The sequence below is a fragment of the Mastacembelus armatus genome, chromosome 9 (genome assembly GCF_900324485.2).
Source record: "Mastacembelus armatus chromosome 9, fMasArm1.2, whole genome shotgun sequence".
Taxonomy (NCBI): Eukaryota; Metazoa; Chordata; class Actinopteri; order Synbranchiformes; family Mastacembelidae; genus Mastacembelus; species Mastacembelus armatus.
Genome location: NC_046641.1, coordinates 15,373,250 through 15,395,926, shown reverse-complemented (window position 1 = coordinate 15,395,926; position 22,677 = coordinate 15,373,250). Strand labels below are relative to the sequence as shown.

Below are 22,677 nucleotides of genomic sequence, written 5' to 3'. Positions count from 1 at the left end.
CTCTCCATCCAAGTGCTGGCCGAATGCCTCCTTCCACCTTGATGAATATTGCAAAAGTCCGAAGAGTGTGAGTCACTGATGGAATCCACCTCAATCAGCAGGAGAATCGATGGCATACACTCACATTTGAAAAGGCGCTAATTGGCGGCAGTAAAATTCAGCAAGCTGCATAATTTCCCCCAGAGAGAAATGAGAGAAGTGCAGGAATATCAGCTCATTTGTAGCAGAGATATTAAAAACCTAGTCATTCTAAAATCAGAAAGAATTCAACAGATGCAGAAGGGACCAAGCCAAAGGCCAAATGAATGTCTCTACTTGTCAGGGCCAATGATGTACAAGCTATTAAAGGAGGGGTTTTCTTACTGGAGAAGCTAGAAGGGCACTATTTCACTGAAGGGCATTCTTAAAGTCATCACTGGCAATACTTGAGTCCCTCCTCACTTTACCTTTGTTATGCTAACAAAGAATATAGATGGAATATAGTTTTACAGTCAATGGAGAACAATGGAGAATAAAACATCTAAAAAAAACCACTGAGTGAATATTTGTCTCTTTTATATCTTACAGACAGTTGGAAGAGGGCATAGAGGGCAAGGCATTAACTCTTGTGGGAAACAATAATTGCTCTGATAAGACGGCGCGGAGGAAGTGAGATCAGAAGTGAGTGCAGAGGGGAGGAAGAGCGAGATAGAGAGGGAGGCTGATACCACAGAAAAAGCACAGGAAATTGTCCTCCAAGTCCTTCGCAGGCTTCCTGGTCAGATCCAGTTTGTCCAGACGTCAACAGGAGACAGCAGTAGGACTTTGTGTGCACCCTAGGTTCAGATGAAGCTCTGACTAAATCATTAGTTACAGACAGAGATGGTGCATGGTGGTGGCCCAGTGGTTAAGCCACATGCCACATAATGGAAACATCTGTGGTGTAATTCTGGCCAAATACTTTTCTTCATGCTTCCCTAATAATCCATTCTCTCTAACACATTTCCTGTCTGTAGCTACACAATCAGTATTTAAGAAAGGCAAATGGGCAAAAACAAAAAAAAAAAAAAAAAAAGAGAGAAATGCTAGAATTTTTATATTTCATCTGTCCAAACCACACAAACAACAGCCCTTTGAGAAAGTCTAAGTACTACACAACTTTTCAGCTGCTGGTTTGTTTTTACAATTTGCTGTTTCAAACAGCTGTGATATTTTACTCCACTCTTCTTTGCAACCGTTTCACAATGGGAGGACAAAACATAAACACCTGTGAAACATATTGCTATCCAACACAACAGTCCATTGCTGCACTGAACAGGAATCTATGAAGCTAAGAATATTCTGTACCATAGAAGTAATTGAAAACATATGACCCAAAGTTATTAATATAATATAATTTGGTACAAAACAAAAAATACCAGAGAAAAGAACTTTAAAACTGGAAGCTTTCAGAAGTAGGAATTGTTATAAGGCAGCTGTAACTGCTGTAAGGGATGGTACAGTAGAGGTGTTGGTGTGTTCACTCCCTGTAAAAAAAAAAAAAAAAAAAAAAAACGACAAAAATCGAAAAAATATACATTGTACGCATAAAGCATAGTTCTTATTTATCTCTAAGCATGAATACGAAATACAATGTCTTGTAATATGTGTGTATATCTAGGTGTGCTCCTTGAATTGATGCCTCTGTAGAAAATAAACAGAAACTTGCAGATAACCAGCAGAGCACCATATGCCTTTATTAAGATTAGAAAAGACTCCTTTAACTGGGACTGCAGTGACACAAATTGTGTTGACAACACAAAGAATCTCTCAGAGAAGAACCAACCTTTGCTTCCTGTTTGATGCCCTCTCCCGTGTTTGATCGCCAGACTTGAAACAACACAAACACATTGAACAGTAAAATAGGCACTTGAAAGAGACAATATTGTCAAAGACTGAGGACATATTGAGTGGCAGCTTTTTAGCTCTTTGAGGCCTTTGCTGTCTTGCTGGGCAGCAAGCTGATACCGCCTCACTTTGTCTCAGATGTGAAACTCCAGTGACTGTGACAACAGTTCTGACCTTGAAATCACAAGTGTACCTTAATAGAAATGCAGGCTGATTGCTGTGTCATGGTAGAAAATACATTATTAATGCATGCATATCTGTGGAAACATCTTGATTTTTAATATTTTCAAAGGGTTTGATTGTGATGGAAAACATGCTTGTATCACTATTTGCATTATAACTTAGAATGCAATTCGATCTATGTTGGGTCTAAACTTCACTATGTCTACCATTATAGACATTAATGTCTTTGCGTTGAAATGAGATTGATGTAATTTAAAGCCTGGAAAAGTCGGCTGGAAAAAAACTTTAAGGAGATGAAAGCCGAGCAGAAAAATATTCCAGTGTTGATCTGAATATTCTTATTCTTTGCGTCAATTTCACACATATAAAAAAAGAGAAAAGAGCTTGAAGTAGTAGTGTTTTATTCATCTTTATGTAAATCCAGTCATTTACGGTTGCCTTAACAAATCTGGAATCAAGTGTGTCAACATCTAGCAGAGAAGAAAGTGCATATGGGGATTACAAAAGAACAGAAACAGAACCAAAACAGGCTGAGGGAGAAACTCTCCATCGGCTAAAGTCTACAAATCCTGACAAGGGTAAAATGAAAGCGTTTATAATTGTCTGGAATCTCTGTATGTTGTAGAAAGTTTACAGTTCTGTTCAAACCCTAAGCTCAGTAAGCTATTATTTATATCTGAGCGACAGTGTGCGGAGGCTGAGCCCAGAACTAGTTCACACCATAGAAAAATACCGTGGTTATTTGGATTTTTAACTGTACACTACTGAGTTTCTGTAGAATAGATGAAAAATGACCAACTCTCACCTAACAACTTCTACTGAGCAGTCTTTGTTTAACATCCTACACCATTACCATTGCATTGCTACATAGCTAATATTACAAGTAAATTTCAAAATCATAATAAAGATGAAGTATTGTTTCATATATATATATATGTATATGTAACTCCTGTAATAAATTCTTGGTTGATGACAGTTTACTAATTGAATGGAACTTACTAACCAGTTAAGGCAATATTTCCTCTTACCTCTCATCAGGGTGGTTGTGGTTAATATTTTCATAATATGACCCAGGACTTTTGCATAAAGGCAACTTCTTTTCCAAGCACTGTTTTAATTTCATTCTGTAATGACTGAAGGTGATGCTCAGTCAATGGGAAAATTTATGCATGGCAATAAAAGCAGCATTGATCCCAAGTCATACAGATGTTAATTTCCACGTCAGATTGTAAGAACTCCAGCTGAGAAAATAAAGGAGCGATTCTCAATGTAAACATGCACTTTTAAAATCATTGCTGTTTTACCAACATAAATTGCCAGGGTTTTGACGAGTCTGTTCCAAACCTTTTTCTGTACCATGACAATGTGCATGCGGAGTCACAGCAAAGAGCTCTGTCCTTCAAATGGAGCTTAGTAACTGTTGCAACACAAAGGCCTTTAATACTGTACTGACCATCCAAGAATGGAAAAATGTTGTAAATCAATAAAATAAACATTTCCAATTTCTCAAAATGCCAGAAGTGAGGTCTGTAGCCCTGGTGGCCATTCATGTGTCTTCCATACTGAAGTTGCCAGATGTTGCCTCCAGACTTTTTCTTGTGTGATCTCACTGCAGCAGCTCAGTTCAGTTCAGTTTAGAAGAAGCACACACCTCAAGGGGCTGCGATACACGCAGCACTCAGCAAAACGACTTCCAGTTGGGGCAACAAATTAAAAATAATTCTAGTCTGACCACTGTAAATATATGTCTTTAATAATGCTTTTTTTTTTTTTTTTGTTTGGATATTTTTTTCATATGTTCAGGTCCAGGATGGCCTCTTCTCCTCTTTCTTTACCTCCTTTCCATCCAAGGTAACATGACGGGCTTACAATGTATGGGGCTGAATATCAACTGAACAACACTCACTCACAGCAGATATCAAATAACACTTGTTAGTGCATGTCTTTGCACCAAAACAATCTAGTCACCCAAGGCTCTGGTTAAAGAAAGCACAGTATAGTTAATAATAATAATAATCTAACTTCTCACCAAAGATTATGATGAAGAAACGATTCAGTCAAATTGTTGACTATAACCTATGATTGGTGGGGGTATTACATCTCACTTAATTACAAAATAACAGAAGGCCCATATTTTCCTTAAATTATTCAAATGAGAGATTTGCCACAAATGAAACAGTTGATTGACCGGACCTTTGTTTGTGAATGTGTAGCTACGTGTTCACATGCATGTTTGAACTGTGGATGAGAAGCAAACGTGATCGAGTTGCAAATATTGTGTCTCTGTACACAAAAAGGGATGTGCATTTCTTTGTGTCTGTATGTCTGACTGTGTGTATGTGTGTGTCTGAGATTCAGCAGTAGCTACGAAGTGTTCGATGTGTTGGGGCTCCATCCCATTTGATAAGCTCTCTCCAGGGTTCTCTTGCAGTCCTGCATCACTGTGCTGAACACAATGTGGGGGTACTGGACCACCAGCCTTTCCACTGTCTCCTCGTTCACCTACAAAACACAGATTAGTAGACATTCAATTCATTCACTGTCTCATTTGTTTATCAGGGCTTTTGACCACATGATTCATTCTTTACCAGCAGATGTTCAGTAATGCCCAGTCTGTTCACAGACAGGTAAATCATTCCTCTTTTTCACAACCTTAAAGGATCCCTCTGCAACCCAGTCTGAGTTTATTAGGTTAAATGTGTATCGTCTATTGTATAAATGCATAATTCCACGTGTTCTGTTTTCCCAGAAGATCTTTCCACACTGAGCCACAGTAGAGGGACAGTATCTTCATCCTTCCACCCATTATCTACCACTTATTCTGGCACACCCAGGGTCATGGAGGGCTGAAGCCAATCCCAGCTGACATTGGGCGAGAGGTGGGGTGCACCTTGGACAGATCACCAGTCTATTGCAGGGCTAAGACATAGAGACAGACAAACTAGGTGCTAACATTCACACCTACTGTACGAGCAACTTAGAGTCACCTAAACCCAAACTGCATATCTTTGGATGGTGGGAATGTGGCAGTGTGGATACCACTGGCAGATACTTTACCTGGAGGGCCGGAGGAACGGGAGTCAGGGAGGACTGCATGTGCAGATGACATCGACTTTGTGCCGGGTGAAGTGGCAGAGAATGATGGCAGAGGATGGCAGGAGTTGTAAACTTAACACTGGATTAGTAGCTCAGCTTTTAATAAAAGCTTTTATAATATTGAACTGTGGTGTGTCTGTGTAAGTAGAGATCCAGTGTTGGCCACAGGGAGTAAGTGGGAGTACCCAGAGAAAACTCTCAGAGATATGGGGAAAACATGCAAACGCCACACAGAAAAGGTCCAGGTTGATACAGGATTCGAACCCAGAACCGTCTTGCTGTGAGGTGACAGTGCTAACCACCACACTGCTGTGCCACCAAAGACAGTAACTGAGAAAGGGATTTTTGTACTATAAAAAAAAAAAATAGAACCTCTTGTAAAAGATACTGGGCTACTTACCTGATTGGTTGACAAAGCTTCATTAAAATAGAAATTAGTTAAATTAGTTAGGTCCATCAATGAAACAACAACAACATTTAAGAGACATTGAAGAATCATTCACTCAGACAAATTTGAATGCCGTCCTGAGCAGATATATTAAAAAGAGGCAATGAGTTTAAAACCATATAAATGTAACAGAAAATAAATAAAGATTTTTAAATGACTTCATTTTAATGGAGTCATTTAAAAATCTGTCAACCATGTCTGCACCGCCCCATGATTTCTTATTAACATAATCAGAAACACAGATTGAACTGTTAGTGCCCTGTCAAAATGCCAGCCTTCTAGACTAATATAAAGGCTAAGCACTTTCTTAACAGCATATAGTGTATGCACAGATGCGCACATCCACACACAATTGGACTATGGCAATGGGTTTAGCATGAGCAGACAGCTGAGCTCACCAGGCTAATGAGGCCTTCATGTTCTCAGAGGACTAGAAAGACAAGCAGCTAATAGCCACTCCAACACTTCTTTGCCCGTCTAACACTGACCATCACTGAGAGCCAAGAGTGAGAAAGCATGAGAATCTGATGAAGAGCAGAGGTAGAGTAACCCTAGAGACCTTGATTGGTTAACCGCAACCCACCCAGAACCAACCCCCGCCCACCCTTGACCGTGACACTTTCCAGGGGAAATGATGTATAAACAGTTGCACACATGTTGAGCACACAGTCATCTGTTGTTGCCAAAACAGTGACAAAGTGCTTCACAGTTTTCTGCAAGATCACTGCCCAAGAACACTTCGGTTTGTGTGTTTCTTGGAAGAAAACTCTTGCATGGTAAGTTTACTGGCTATTGCTCAGGTTATGATTTGGTTTGGTTGTCATTTGGCTAATTCCTTCTTTTCCTTCACTGAATGAATTTCTATAAGTAGTGGGTACCAGCAACTCCTTGTCAAGCACTGAAAACAAACGGAGCAAAAGATGGACAAAAACAACAACAACAAAAAAACCAGCAGAAACTGAGAGAAGAAACCACTGATGTCTCTGAGGTCACAGAAGGAATACAGAAACTCTGCACAGCACCAGTGCATCCAATAAGACTAAGAGGCAACAACAGCCTGTTAGCTTACCCTGTGATTGCCAAGAAGACACAGTGAGCTAAAGTTTGGCTGTTTGATGCCAAAACACAGACTCTTAACAGACTCTTTTAGACTTTTTTAAGTTTTCAATACAGGAAAAATAAAATCTAATCAAGACCACAGGGTCATGTCTTTATTGTTTTCATCTGTTTTTTGTTGTTCTGATCACATGCTAAGACAAAATTCTGAAAGTAAGTGCCAAAAAACAATCGTACGTCAGTACTCTATGCAGTCAGGGTTAAAGAGAAAGACCAGAGAGACTGGCAGAAAGCTCTACAATCTGAAATAATACTCTGGCACCACAACCACTAGAAAGGTGCATGAAATCATAAAAAGGAAAATAAGAATAATCCATCAACTCATTCAGTGCTGTGATCAATGATTCATTAGCAAAACCTGTTGAGTGCATTTTACGGGTACTCTAAGCACTTTTCCACCCACAATCCCAAAAAAACGCTTTTACACTTGGCCATGGCAGAAAAGTTGTTGTATCAATAAAAACAAAATGCAACATTGTGTAACAGTTTGTGATGTACATTAATAATTTGGGACTTGAGCGTCCGCTGAAGAGATGAAGTACATCTTGAGATCTTGACAAGCTGCTGCAACTTGCAGGGAATATGTGTTTAAATTTTGTTTTTAGTCATATGGCTATGGATTGTCTGCTTTGCTATGGCTTAGTGAGGCTTTGGGCCCCAAACTCTGCTTCTGAGATGCACATTCATTTATCTTTTCATTGTTTGAAAAACAATACTACCTAAATGCTGGTCAATAAAACAAATCAAGTACATTTTAATATTAAAAAGAACCAACGTTTAAAACAGCCTCTTCCTGACTTGACCTAGGTGTCTGGCCACACTGCTAACTTGAATCACGAGTTGACAGTTTTTCAGTAACTGTGTGGTATGTCAACTGTGCATTTATTTTCAATGGATCTCAGCAGCATCTTAAGCCACAAGCCACAGTATCGACTCCACACCTGTTTTTTCCCCAAACATTTGCGGTTTGCCTACAAAGATGACCGCATGTTGTCTTCACAGGACCGAAAAGCAGGAGCAGAAAAGCAGCTTAACCAGAGCCTCCGAACTACTACAGAGAGGAGTTTAGTTTGTTATGACATATGGCTGAGCCTCATTAGCAGATAAAATGACAAACCCTTGATTGCCTTCATAACATATTATGCTATATTCATGAAAAGAGAATGAAACATCCCCCAGCTAGTTAATTAGGGTTTAATTATAATTAAAACTGATCTAAAGAATAGACCTGTCAAACTGATGGGAGGCCATAACATTCATTAATGCTAATTTAGTGTAGCTCCACTTGCTGAGCAAACACACACAAAATGCACATGGCACAATCAAAACGCTGAATCATTTCCTAATTGCAGCAACGCTAAATGTTTGAGGTGCAACAAGATCACTTTGATGGAAATCATGAAAAGACAAACTATTGCACTAATCCGTGCTGCTGATGTAAAAAATAATACACTTGTAAACTTAAGTATTGTGTTTTGTTTAAGTTTTAAAATGTAATTCCTCTCACACACAACAGGCACCAAATGACTGAAATTCCAACATGTTATTAAGGCCGAGGCAGGAGCTGATCAAGATCGAAGAAAATAATGATTCCACTATCAATCAAACCCAAGCCTGTAAACATTTTAAATTATTACAACACAGCACAGAAAAACTGTTTTGAAATTTATTTTGAATTAATTGGCATCTTAAAAACAATATAAGGCCAGCGTACAGAAAATATTGTTGACAGAAAATCAGTTAACAGAGGCATTTATACATTACAGCATGCATTAACTCTGATATTACGGTAGCCTGACAACCAGAGTTACTGCTACCCTAAAACCAATAGCCTCCTGCAGGAGAAACCCTCTCCCAGTGTGTTCCCAGAGTTCACAGCTACAATCCTTCTCTGTCCATAATGAGCCCGTGTGCCCTTAGTATGGCTCTGTGGTACGTTGAATGAGATGTGATGACATCACCACACCTGCTTGGTATTTGCTGATCAAAGCTGCCATCAGGCACGAAGGTCTGACCAAATACTGTGGGTTACTGGCTGGCAGAGAAGTCTGTCTTCTGCTTACAGTTTTACCACTGACTTCCTCAAACCAATGATTCAGCTGTTTCTTCCTACAGTGAAATGTTGTTACTGGGCAAAACTGTGCTTAACTATATTTTGTTGCTAGGCAACATAAGCTTAAAAATGCTATCAGAAAGCACTGGGGCCTCTGGTGACTGGAATGGTGCTTTAAATATGTGGTTCAGGCAGAGAGTTTTCTTTTTTTTTTTAACTCCTTACAGTCCAGATCCAGTGTACTATCCTGTACGGCCCCTCCTCTAAACCTGCTGCCAAGTCTGTAGGAGAGCCATATGATAGAGTAGATAGCTGCCCACTGATGATTCTAATCTTTGAGAAGCATCTGGGAGCGCAGCCACAGCTATCTGGAGCGAGTCCTATACTTATGATATTTTCCCCCATTTTAACTTCAAAGACATTGTCCTGTAGATCTAAGTTCGGTGTAATGCAGGATGGCAGGTAATGTGCTGTTGTCAGGGTTTACAAGAGGGCGATAGAGGGATGAGAGGAAAACAAAAAGATGTATGTCTGATATGCTGTTCAGCAAAAAGCACCTTTTATTTGAATATGCTGTACAGTAAACGTGAATAGTTTATAGGGTTGTGTGTGTGAGAGCCTCTTGCTCTTCTGCCTTTATTTTGACAGCAAGTTCTCCAGCTGACCTCTACTCTCTCTTAGAGTGCTCTCATGTGCTCTCTTTCCTAACTCTAAGCCCTCTTTCAGGACTAATCCTGTGATGCAAATGTACTCTATCACCACGTAAAATATACATTTAAACGCCGGGCCTTCCTGTGGCAAGCAGAACAGTAAAAGACATCGTAAAGATGACTAATGCTGCAGCAGTTCACATTCTCAGTGGGAAAAAGAAGAACAGGGTCATAAATCGATAATCAGATACACAAACACGGAGATGCATATCATATTAGACCAGCATGGTGAGAACACCCTCTGAGTGCTCCTGGCAATCAGGGGAGGGAAATGGAATAAAGAGAGAGGGCGAGAGTTTAGGAAATAGAAGGCTAAAAAAAAAAAAAAAGGCTTCAGTTCCTTCTGAATATAGAAACCGTATGAATAAGCATATGCAGAAATCACAAAGCAACATGTTCAGTGGTCTCTCTTACATGACAAAAATTATTTTTGTTAAATAAAAATGGTTCTATTTCTCTTTATTACTCCTGTATTTTCATAAAATTTAGCACTGGTCTGTTGGGTTGCTTTCTTTTTTCCTCTTTTCCTTCTTCTTCCACTAACCCCATTTTCTTTGGTCATATGGCAGCTATTGTAGGTCCCAGGTCCATAAAGGGAGACAAATACCCCCCGTTCCCTGTCTGCTCCCATGTAGAGAGTGTATCAGTCAACCAGTAAATACATTTGGGGTAAATGTTTAAAAAGCCTGTTTAGGCAGCAGAAAAATGCAGTGCATCAGGTCTTAGTAAAAGGCAGTTTAAACAAGTCTGGATTTAAACAGGCCAGATTTATAGCCTTCTTTAAACTGCTCGGAGGAAAAGCCCCAGTTGTAAAGTTTCTTAACGAGTGACTGGACAACTGAAAGATAGTTCTCCATCTACAATAAGAAGAAGAGGAAGGAGGGAGAGTGGAATGGGTGGAAAAGGCAGAAAATAGTAAGAAGGAGGATTTTAGGAGTACAGAGAGAGAAAAGAGGTCGCCCCAAACGTATTCTGATGGATTCAATATCTCTAAATGAACTATCGATGCATTGGCTTGGAAGCTTAAGAAATAGACTGCTCAGTACTGAGCAAAGCCTGTGCTCAAACATTTTCATTTTGTCTCAGAAATGCAAGGGAGCCTCTCAGAAAATCTGCAGTGCATGGCTCTGAATGTGCTTTTAAAAAAAAAGCAGGTCAGGCACCACTTGTGACAACTAAGATCTGGCCCTGCTCACACGCCCTCATCCCTGCACAACATCAGACAGCAGCAGGACTGACAAGCAGGGTGGCAATGCATACACTTTCTCTCACTCACACATACACAAGCACAGAGGACTAGGGGCTCAACTGAACAGGGTCAGAGAAAAAAGTTCTGGAAGCCAGGTTTGTAAACCCCACACTACATCACGCGTGACAAAGGTAACCAAAGGAATGTGTACAAGGTCCAGCCATGTCCCTCTCACTGCGCCTGCTTTCTTATCTCTGCAGGCTGCAGGAAAACATTCCATAACTCAAGAGGCTTTGCACAATTTATTTGCTAGTCTCAGAAAAGAAAACACAATAAAACACTATCACAGCTGCATCTTATTAGGTCAAACTTAAATAAAGTAACTCAAAGTGAAGAACTAACTATAACTAAAACTAAAGAAATCATTTGCTTTGCATGTAATACTTCATAACAATTGCTATAAAGATACAAACAAGCATAAAACAACACTTTTTTTTAGCTAGGATAAAAAAAACTACTGGAATATGGGCGCTAACATGTCTAACATTATATATGTTATTTATGTGTATTATTTTCTATATTTATAGATAGAAAAGAAGTTAAAATGTTCATTGTAATAGTATATCACAGATTTATTTAACTATTTACTACAGTATGTCATAAATAGGTTAATGGGACTCCTGTATCCATTGCCTTGATTCAGAATAAGACAAAAAACAAGAATTCAGTCTACGTCTAAATTATATTCAGGCTTATCAGGCCCAGGTAAGATCTATTGATATGGACATTGGATCTGTGTGTCAATATCTCGAATGGATCCGGGAACAGATGTAACTTTGATCAGGTGGTTTTTTAAAAGTATCGCTATAAACATTCTGGGGTAAGCGAGAAAGACAGAACGTCACAGATGTGCCTATCCCAGGTGACAGTGACCATGGGACGGGGTACACCCTGAACAGGTTGCCAGTGTATCACACAGCAGACAGCCACTCACATTCACCCCTATGGGTAATTCATCTGCTTGTCCTTGTAAAGTTTGAAAAGTCAGAGTACTCTGAGGAAACCCCCGCAACCACAGGGAGAAAATGCAAACTCTTCACGGAAAAGCCCCAGTCAGCCAACAGGTTTGAACCCAAAACCTTCTTCCTGTGAAGCAACAATGCTCACCACCATGCTGCTCTAGTTAAATACTTTTTTTTAGTTTAACTGCTGAAACAGTACAAAAACACACAAAGATAAACAGAAAGAGCACAAAAGAAAAAAAGAGAAAAACAAAGAAAGAACCACAGTTACAAAGCGATGGTGAGTTATTACTATAAGGACTAGTTGAGGTCATAACCAGTCAGTTGTAGTACAATAGAATAATAAGGGACGTGTTGATTGCGCTGTAAACTAAGAGCTGTTCTTTGCTTTCAAATGGCAAAAAGCACAGAGTTGTAAGGAAGTAAATACACACACACACACACACACACACACACACCCTCACACACACACACACACACACACACACACACACACACACACACACACATACTTCAAGAAACTGTAGGAACAAATTCCAGAGCAGCTTACTGGAGGTCAGACACAAGCAGAATTCCTTAAAGATAACCACAACGGAGCTACTGTGTTTATTTTTGCCTTGCACGACTCCCTGTTTTTTTGGAATAAATAAAGAACAAAGACAGCTTGACCCTGTCCTTTCAAAGAACACCATGATTCAAAATTCATAGTGACTCTTCAGAGCAAGGAGAACATGGATTAAATTTCTGGACTGGTCAAAAGTACAAACAAGGCAGTGAGCAACATTCTATCTCATCTGTAAGCCTAATGTGCAGACACCATGTCCCCTGGAGTAATTATTGTGAATTATGGCTTAATTCTGAAAAATCAAACCAGAGCACTTTAACTTAAAACCAAGCTCCTCTGCTATTAAAAGCTCAACAAAAAACACTACACATGGAGATTTCAGTCTTTTGTTCTATTCACTGTCAGTAAAAAGAAAAAAATCTTGACAGCATGATAAATCGGTATCTTTGTGTGAATTTTAGCTCTTGGGTGAAAAATGTTAACTGGTCACAGAAAAACTGCTCCTGGCTGGACACTTCCTCTGCAAAATAAAACATATTCAAAGCTTTTACACCTATTGGCTACTCTGTTTCCAATCACTTATAAAGCTGGACATCAATCAGAGGCTTAATCGATCCACCCCAAAATTTACCAAGCTCGTCTGGATGTATTAAATTTGTCCAGACATGGTATTCAGTAAGGAGAGCTACATTGTCATTAGCATTAAATAGCTAATTCATCACCATCACAGTCAGACACTATGCCTGCAGGCTAAAATTGGGCTGTGACCACCTGCTGTCTCTCTCAGTGTCTGGGAGAAGGAAAAAACATGTTGAGCCAAACATCCGTTACTACCCAAAAAACTTATCAAGATTGGCAAGCCTGAGTATTCAGGCCACACCGAGTCTTGTCTACTGTCTGCCCATGACTCCATGAGATTATGTTGACCTCCGTTGTGATGAGTAAACAGCGCTGGAGGAGGGAGGAAAAGGAGAAGGGCAGAAAAAAGGGGGGAAGGCTGAAAGACAAGATGGTGAGGGGGGAGGTGTGTGTGTGTGGGTGGGGGTGGGGGGTGTCAACTTGAATGAACTAATTGAACGAACAAAAGATGTGAGCAGCATCCAAAATTCAACAACCTTGGCTGCCCTTGGATAGAGGTGGGTAAGGGAGGGAGAAACAGAGAGGCAAAAAATAGGAAAGAGGGGTAAAAATAAAGTGAAGATGAGGTGGAGAGACAGCAGAGAAATGTATGAATGTGTATGAGAGTGTGTATGAAACAGGTGAGGTCAGTTTTACATGTGTGTCTGGTAGGTTTTTGTTGAAGGGCAATTCAATTCACTCTACCTCCTTCACTGTCCCTTGCTCCTGCCCTTTAGAAACAAGATGAAGGGATGATCAGGAGGCGGCTTCAGTTAAGACCACCAATCAATACAGCTCTTCTGTGTGGGATGAGACTCCAAGATTACACTGAAAATCACAAATGGCAAATGACTCTTTCAAAGTACTTTCTCGACTTTGAGCATTCAAGTCTGACCAAAGCCTGGAAAATAGGAACTAGAGAACCTGCCTATATCTTACACCTGATGCTGTTCATGCAGCATCTTACTCCTAATTCCCCTTCACTTTAGAAGCCTTTAAACTAAGGACCCCCACCGTTCATAATAACAACACTCATCAAAGAAAGTTTTACTGAAGTCCTAAAACTCTCATTTCCTAAATGAGAGTTAAAACGCCTTCTAACTCTTCACCATACTTCACCTTTGTTTTCCTCACTTCAAACCTCCAAGCCCTGAACAATTAGGCCCTTGTTTATGTCTGCAAATTGCTGTGCCGTGCCTATCTGTGTATAGTCCCCAGCAGCTGGATGCACCAGTGGAACAACCATATTGATTGGGATGTCGACTCTTTTAACAAGGACTGTCTGGTTGCTCTGTCTGGGGGTGCAGCAGTACTCATACCTGTTCCCCAAACACCGCTTCACCTCAGTTCAGGTAATGGGCGCACACTTCAAAACTGCTTACACAAAACACTTTTTGGGGCCATTTGTGAAGGGAATAGTTGGCTCTGGCTGTATTGTTTCCTTTTTATTTAATTTTACTTTTATTTTCTTCTGGATTCCATCATTTGTCATTTCAAACCATTTTTTTCTTCAATTCTTTTTCTTCCTCAAGGCCACCCCTCGTTTAACTTCTCCTCCTGCATTTCTATAATAACTCGTACTCTTTCCTCCAGCTGTCCCTGAAGGGGCCAGTAGCAGTCAATGTCATTATTTTCTTAGTCCAGCTTGGTGCTGACTGTGTGAGTTTATTTCCCTCTCTGTTTCACAACCTGGACTGCCCATTTGTTTTCACTCTAATGAAGTAGTGGAGAAGAAGCAGGAAAAACAAAGGTAAATGAGAAGAGAATAGAGAGGGGAAGTGAAAAAATGAGGGCAAATGAGAAGAGAACAGACAAAATGAGAAGAAGGAAGGAGAGGGAATGGACAGGGGTAGAAAGAGAATGAGAGGAAAGGAGACACATAAGAAAGCTGTGAAAATGTTTCTAAAGAAAACATTCCACTAAGCTTGCATAAGATCACAATCCCCAAAGTGATACATTAAGAGAGAATGAATGTTCACAGAGACACTAGGCAGGCCTATTATAGAAAATAGCGATTTAACACATACAGAAGACATATAAAAGCAGTGTCAAGATAAGACAGAGTTAGTGCTAAAGTGCTTGTCCAGTCAAACAAGAACAGAACACTGATACTACACTGTAATTTTTGTTGAAAATTGCCTCTGACATTAACTTATTGAATTTCAATAGCCTGGATTAAAACATAATGTTCCATTGTGATTGGGATGTGTAGAAACATGAATCCCTCACACAGAGAAGACCTAACATTTAACAGTAGAAACACTGGGGAGTTGGGCTTTTCTGTACTGACATATGTGGCAGTGCCAAGTAAAAGGCTTCATTTTTTGGCACTTTTTTCTTGAGTCTTCCAGCTAAATACTTCAAAAGGCTGGCAAAAAGTCAGCTAAAAAGAGGATAAAATGAATTGATTTGATTATTTTTGGGTGAGTCTGGATCAATCACATTCTTTCCCCTCGTCAGAATGGGGTCGTTTGGCCCTGAGGGCAGGGGGGAGTAATCAACTGGGACAGACAGAGCGTGCCATTCGCCCAGGCCTTGAGGGGTTCTGATTTCAATGCTCCATTATAAGCTGTGTTAACAGCAAATAACATAAATTCCTCTTGGACAACACACACTGTTTCACAGACACGTTGCATTTCGGCACATATAAACACACCGACACACAAAGGAAATCCTTCAGACAGACATGTGGAGAAAAGAACGAAAAAAAGTCAGTGGGACCAATGCACATGTTCCATTCTATTAAGATCGTACAGGGCTCAGCTACTGAAAGGCGAATCTAAATAAGAAAATATTCTAACTTCACACAGATCTGAGTTGTACTAGGTCTGTGTTTGTACGGCATTAAAAAAAAAAAAAAATCTAAAATTCTTCATACCAGTCCAAATGGCAGTGGACACACAACTCACGCTCTCTGGCAGTAAAATGTATACAGTACGGAAGCACGTTTGTATAAACTGTGACGGAGGAAATCGATCCTTCACGCTGCACCACATGAGGAGAGGCAGCTGGATCCTGTTAACAGTTCTTAAATGAATTCTATACTTTCTAAGTCCTGTGACATTCAGGGAAGCTGTTACATTAAAATTCCCAGCGTTTTGACAATTCCAAACAAATTTATACAGGCTAGGCTTCACTGCTGAAGCAGAGAGCTGACTGGGTTGTCCACACTGTGTCTCAAGGTTATCACAAGACTACATTTGTCTAAGACCAACAGGACCCATTCTGAAACCTAACTCCACATCAGTTAGTCTGGGAGGAAGCTAGGGAGGGAGAGGGTAAGAAATAGAGACTGAAACTTTATTTATTTTAAATAGTCAAATGCAGAATGTAAAAGTTACTTCAACATCTGTGAGACAGGCTCAGGTTAGCACAAAAGATGATTAGGCTATGAATGGCTGAAAAAGAGGTCAGTTTGTTACTATGATACTGTCACGTGTACTCACTTGTAGGTAGTGTTTCAGCCTGTGGCAGTCATTTGTACAAAATTCCCACAATATACACATCCTGCACAAAAATCAAGCAAAATCCTTGTAAGGGAAATACTAACTTTGGGATATTTGCAATATGTCCAAAACACTGTCAGCATAGCCCTCACAAGGAATAAATATCTGCCAAAGCAAGCTACTCTGTTTAAGTGTATAGACCAATTTATTTTGCAGTTGGTATGCAAAGCAAAACTATTTCAAGTCAGGTATACTGTCAATAACCGCTCCAGCTACAGTATGTTGGCTTAGAAGATAGTTGGTTAATGTGTAAATATTGAGATGGTTCCTCAAGTGCCCATCCTAGGGCCGAACTAAACAAACGGAGCTTGCTAAGGGTCAAACTAAGAGCGTTAGACCAATTAAAATGTATTAAGCTTGATCATATAAAGATACAATCTAAATCAAATAGAGAACACATTTCACAGTGAAGTAGTTTTGCCTGGAATCCCCCACATTATCTTGCCTCACATTTTATGCATAGAAGGTAACCTTCAGTGCAATTCTTGAACAACCCAAAAGCACAAAGGAAATGGTACTTCACTACAGCCTCCTGTACTGCTGATCTTACAGTATATGCTGGTCATTAATGTTGTCATGACTGTGGGAAGGAAAGAAAAAAAAAAACGGATGCATGAAGAAAGTATAGTTACGCTTTATATCCTATTTTAACCAATGGAGAATTAAATGAAATGAGGCATGGGGAAAGAAATCAAATGGATTTGTTAACATAAAGAAGAGATGCTGTGGATAAGAGAAATCTAAACTTAAGTAATTTGCACAAGACTTTCATTATGTGCGAACCTTGTGGAATTGAGAGTTATCCCCCAGCTTCCTCGTTTTCCCAGAACTGCATTAAGTGCAGAGATGAGAGTAGTTTGCCCTGAGATTGAATTGGACATGCCTCCAGATTTTACTGCCGTGGTACACAAATAAAGCATGATACAACATAGCTAGAGGCAGAAATGTCAAATGCAATCTAGAAAAAATATCACGAGCAAATTGAATGCACTGCCAATACTAAAAACAATTTCGTAAAGTCCTTTAAATATTGATTTGATTCATTTAAGAGACACAGCATGCACACATACTACAGCCACTGTGAAAACTACAACAATTTTCACCAAGCTGTGGTCAAAGCAAAAATGACTAAATGTAATAAGTGGAAGTATTTTGATGCCCATATAAGAAATGTAAAAATTGTAATTAAATGTCAGGCAGATAAACGGAAGGTCTGGTCTTCAATTAAGGCGACTGAAGAATCTCAAGAGGAGAGCAGGAGGCTTGAGGAATGGACGGGAAGAGAGATGAGAGTAGGAGGTGAGAAAAACCCAGAGCATGGTCACTGCTGCCCCTTGGCTGACTCACAGATAACCACAATTCCCCTGGTCTGTCTGTGCCTCTCACCTTTTTACCTCTTTAACTCGCTCAGCAGCTCTCATTTTCACCATGACCTTGGTAATAACAACCTATTTTTGTTTATTTGTTTCCCTTTGAGCAAACTTTGGATTACCACTATTCCTCTCTCTCCTCCCTATACCTGACCATATTTACTGTAACTCAGTTTCTTGACCAACATAAAAAAAACACCAGCAACACTGACAACAACAAAGAAAGTAGCTGCCGTCGGCTGGTCTTCCCACACAGGTCTGACCAATGCTCACCAGCACTCCAGGCTCATTTGCAATGCTAAAACACAATTTTAGGACCAGAAAGAGAGAAGACAGAGAAATGGGTGAAGGGGGCAAGCATGAACTGAATTAAATCTGTGATTCAGAGCTGGTAATGTATCTGACCTTGGAAACTGTCAAACTCTTCTCTCTGCTCAATTCACACTCCATTACAACTCTAATAGTACCAATTACTGCTTTATTTATCTATGTCATCCCCAAATTCCCCCTTCAGAGAAGAGAGAGGATAATTATTTATCTTTCCATCCTCCAAGCTAAATTATGAGTATGAATATCACTGAAGAGAGAGATGGATGAATAAATAAGGGCAGAGGGTTGGGAGAATTGTTGTTGGCAAGGCAGGGGCATGAAAGCATACAGTGGAGAGAAACTAAGAAAAATGGTTATTCCAGTAAAGATGTAGGTCATTCCTGAACAGATTTTTATTAGCATGGCTGTAGATATCGATTGTTGGGTCACTGAGTCACGGAGGCAAGAGGGAACTAAATGAAAATGGAATCTAAGTGATCACTTGCTATGTAATGCAGTTCCTCTTTATTACTTCTAGATAAATATGATAGATACACATTCATGTCTGTAATAATGTGAAGCGAGTACGCCGCTTCATCACTGAGACCTTACATATGGGGTCACTGTCAGACCATCATATGTTTAAATTTTATTACTGTATAAATAGAAAACTATGATACACTGATGCTCTTGTCAGGCTTAATGCTGTCGGGTTAGGCATTTTTATCAGAGAAATCTATAGGTCAACCAGGAGGCCACGCCATGCAGATATCACTGATTCACTAATGACGAAATAAAAATGATGAGTTCCCAACCCGGTGAAAGGCCTTGACTATAAGTCAAAATCTCTCCCCCTCCTTTTCTTCCATGCCAACTTCAACTTGCACTTTTTACTGCACAGCTGAGGCTTTTAAATTTGTTCAGCCTAGAACCCAAATGTAAAATTTACCCTCAACTGGAAAATGAAAGGCATTACAAAATACAGTCACACTTGCCCTCAGCACTGGGGTTATGGCCTGTGTTGTATACTAGGCTACAATAAAAGACATCAGGCTGTACAAAATCAGTACAGGCTAAAGCTTCTGAGTTAAGCTGACCACTTTCTTCCCTCATCCCACTGACTGAATGATCCCACACTAAGTGGATACATCTGTGTGGCAGGAGCTCAACTGAACCAATTGGAGAGGTGGGTGGAGTTGTTACTATGGTATTACAACTAAGTGTGCTTCCATCAAGTTATGGATTGAACTGGTAGGAGACCAGATGAGGGTTTATGTGTGACTTTGGAAAGATCATCCCTCAGACCCAGAGGCATCTCAGGTTTGAGAGAGATCTTCATGTCACTTCACTTCTGTTATTAAGCAGTCAGCTCAACTTAAACATGCATCACACAGACACAGTGGGCGCAGGTAGTGGCTTAGCTACTCTACACATTCTCCCTTGTATACTTTTTAATTGGCTAGTTCCCATAACTTGGGATTTTATATGAGTCTGTGTGCTTGATTACATCTCTGTATTTAAAGTGTGTGCACTGGAGTTGGGCAATAGATATAAACCACATGATCACAGAAATCTGTTACTATCCAACATCTTTATATACACTGCTGATCACTGAGCAGAACTTCTTAATGGCAATGTGAGATTGTATTAAGGAAATTAAGGCTGCAACTAATGTGATTAGTGTTTAGTCTACATGTTAGAAAATTGTGAAAATGCCCATCCCCATTTTCCATTAGGACACTTTGCATTCGAGGTGGTGATTTCTAATTACATAAAAGAAAAGCAACAATGCTGAAATGAGGAAATATTTGGCATTTCTTCCAAAAATGGCTTCACCAAATGATCAATAACTGCATCAGAATTGTTGCAGATTAGTTTTCCATCACCAAAATAAATATAACTGTTTTTCATGCGGGACAAAAAAAAAAAAAAAAATACTGCAAAAACTGCTACTGAAAATGCTGCAATTCTGCCTCAAAATCTTACACATCACACAACAAAAAACCTGATCTGCTACATCTTAGAAGGAACTCCAGTAGCATCTTTTGACAGCATGTTACACATACAGTAGAGTACATACTGAGAGAACACCAGGCAGCAGCAGACATTATGGGCTGAGCCTTGTTACCTTGTCACATCTCATGAGGCCCAGGTACCGGAGGGACTTGCTGCTCTGAGCGATCTGTGTGGCTCCCTGGTCTGTGATGTCCTTACACCAGCCGGCATCCACCGTCTCTATGGTACTGCTGTACTGGCCTATGGCTATCAGAGCTGTGGACACAGGAGGAAGATTGAGAGAGTGTAGAAGAAGGAGGGGGAGAGAGAGAAAAGAAAATGTGTTAGTCTGACAACCTTTTTCATGCAAATGTAGCAGCATCGTCCTCCCACTGAGACGCACAGAAATTTGAGATGAAATCAGGGCAAGTCATCTGGCCAGCTGTGACACATAATTTCAATGTTTACACAGCACCTTGAAAATACACACACTTATACACACAGGATAACATGCTGAAACACACACATATGCATACACACAAATCTTGCACACATCCATGCTTATTCAGACTGCCGCAGGATTCATCCATTAGAAGACTGGCATGAGTCACAGTACAGAAAGGCAATGACACAGTGCCAGGGTAAAGTGTAACTCCATGCCAGTGTATGATTTAATTCTGCTTGTGTGCATGTTTACTGCTGCCAGAATAAGACCACAGTGCCAGGGTAAAGAGTATCTACCAAAACAAATATCTGTAGGTGCCTGGGGGTGTTGTTACCTCAGAGCATGTGTGTAGATACCTTTACACAAACCTGTTGTTCTGTCTTAATTTATTGTTGAGCAGAGTACAAATTAAAATGTGAAGCTGATAAATAAGATGAGATTAAATCTTCAGTAATCTAAAATAAAGGCATACACTGTTACATTAACACACAGGCACACAATAATCTTCCTCATCAATCTTTGACCCGTCAATGGCTGAGCAGATGGAGGAGACCTGTGCTTTACAAGTCGATTGATAGTGCTGCTTGATCGATTGGCGGGGCCTGGGCTTTGTTCTTCACTCTTTCACAACCATTACTAATGAGAGTGGGAAGGGAGCAGGAGGAGCAAGGGATGAGAGAAAGATGAAAGAAGGAGTGTAAAGACTGAGAAAGCCTTTGACAGCACCTTCAAACTGTTGCTTAGCCCCAATGTTTTCATTCACACAAATCCATTTCACTTGAAACTTTTTTTTACAAACAAGCTTGAAACTCAAAACATTTCCGTGTCCATAAGAAAGGAAAAATTAAACTATTTTCTTTTGTGTTGAATCTCTTTCATTTATCTTTCTCGCATTTGCCACCAGCAATTTTCAAAATGCCTCCACACATTTCATAACACACAACCAGCAGATTGTTTTTGATAGTGCACAGTGGGTAAAACTCTCTGTTCAACGGTTTGAGTGCATGCATATATGTTGTATACGAGTTGAGTTTACACTGTGTAGCAGGAGCCTGTTCCTGTAAGAGAAGGGAAATGAATAATCTCATGCTTTTTGAATTAACTGAATGTATTTAACCCTCCTTCCTACTGTCCAGCTGGAGCTATGTAATGTAGAGTCTCCTATGTACACACACAGACACACACACAGGAATGATCTTACAGTATGTAACATATGTAATATATAGCTTTGGGCACTTGGAGTGCTGCACATGTGGTTCTTTTTGTGCTGCAGCATACTCTTGGATGCCATGTATAATGGCACATTATGGCCAAACAGGCTGTAACACAGCTTTGAAGCTACAGTATGTTTAATGTAAAACGGCACCGTGGGGAAGAGGCTCCAGAATGCCAGATGGTGGAACAGCACACAAAGTAGCCATGTTGTTTTGTGTCTACCCGTGACCTGGCACAGTATGAAAAAATTGAGACAATTGTGATTTTTGTGTGTATACATTATCCTGAGTGTGTGCGAGGTTGGAAAGCCACCAAGTGCACTCTACACGCTGTTCCCCTTGTCATCCAATCACATGATCCCAAATTTAATTACCTAGGCTCAGACCTCTCATTTGATGGTAACGCACACACACACACACACACACCGCTACTACTATTAAAACCCTGCTAAAGTGATTAAAGAGTATTATAAGGGACAATAAGATCAATTAAAAAAAGAGGATAGCTACACAATTACCGTAACTAAACTAAGAGAACTGCCTCAACAGTGCTTCTCCTTCACCAGCTCCAAGTCACTTTCTCTTTTCTTTCAACATGACAAAATGAGTGGATGGAAGCAGACAGGTGTCTAGCACAGTGAATGTGTAAGTGAGAGTGAATATATTGTCCATGCATTTCCTGATTACAGTGCTGCACACACCTAAGCACACAACCTTCCGAATCTGAATTACTTTTGACAAGCTCCAGGCTTTACAAAGAAAACATATGGCACTTTAAGATAGCTTCAAGGAGAAAGAGAAGAGCAAATAACACTAAACATCATTTTGTTAAACTCTCAACTTGGTAAAGTGGAGGAGTCAGATAATGCCTCTGTTAGAATGAGCCAAGTGTTAGGCTATTTAGACTTGTTCACTACTCTATCAACAAATTCATCTGGTTGCCATTACAGTCTAATATCCCAGTGTGTGCTG

At 40.0% G+C, this 22,677-nt stretch overlaps 1 protein-coding gene across 1 annotated transcript in view; it reads right to left on the bottom strand.

Moving 5' to 3' along the window:
- Positions 1-2,433: 2,433 nt before the first annotated feature.
- Positions 2,434-22,677, bottom strand: part of fbxl17 (F-box and leucine-rich repeat protein 17) — a 205,423-nt gene continuing 185,179 nt past the window's right edge. The window contains exons 10-11 of the mRNA XM_026322162.1: positions 20,180-20,322; positions 2,434-4,551 (exon numbers count right to left, since the gene is read on the bottom strand). Of these exons, the coding sequence (XP_026177947.1) occupies positions 4,414-4,551; positions 20,180-20,322 (281 nt within the window). The 3' untranslated portion in view covers positions 2,434-4,413. The remainder of the gene's footprint in view (positions 4,552-20,179; positions 20,323-22,677) is intronic.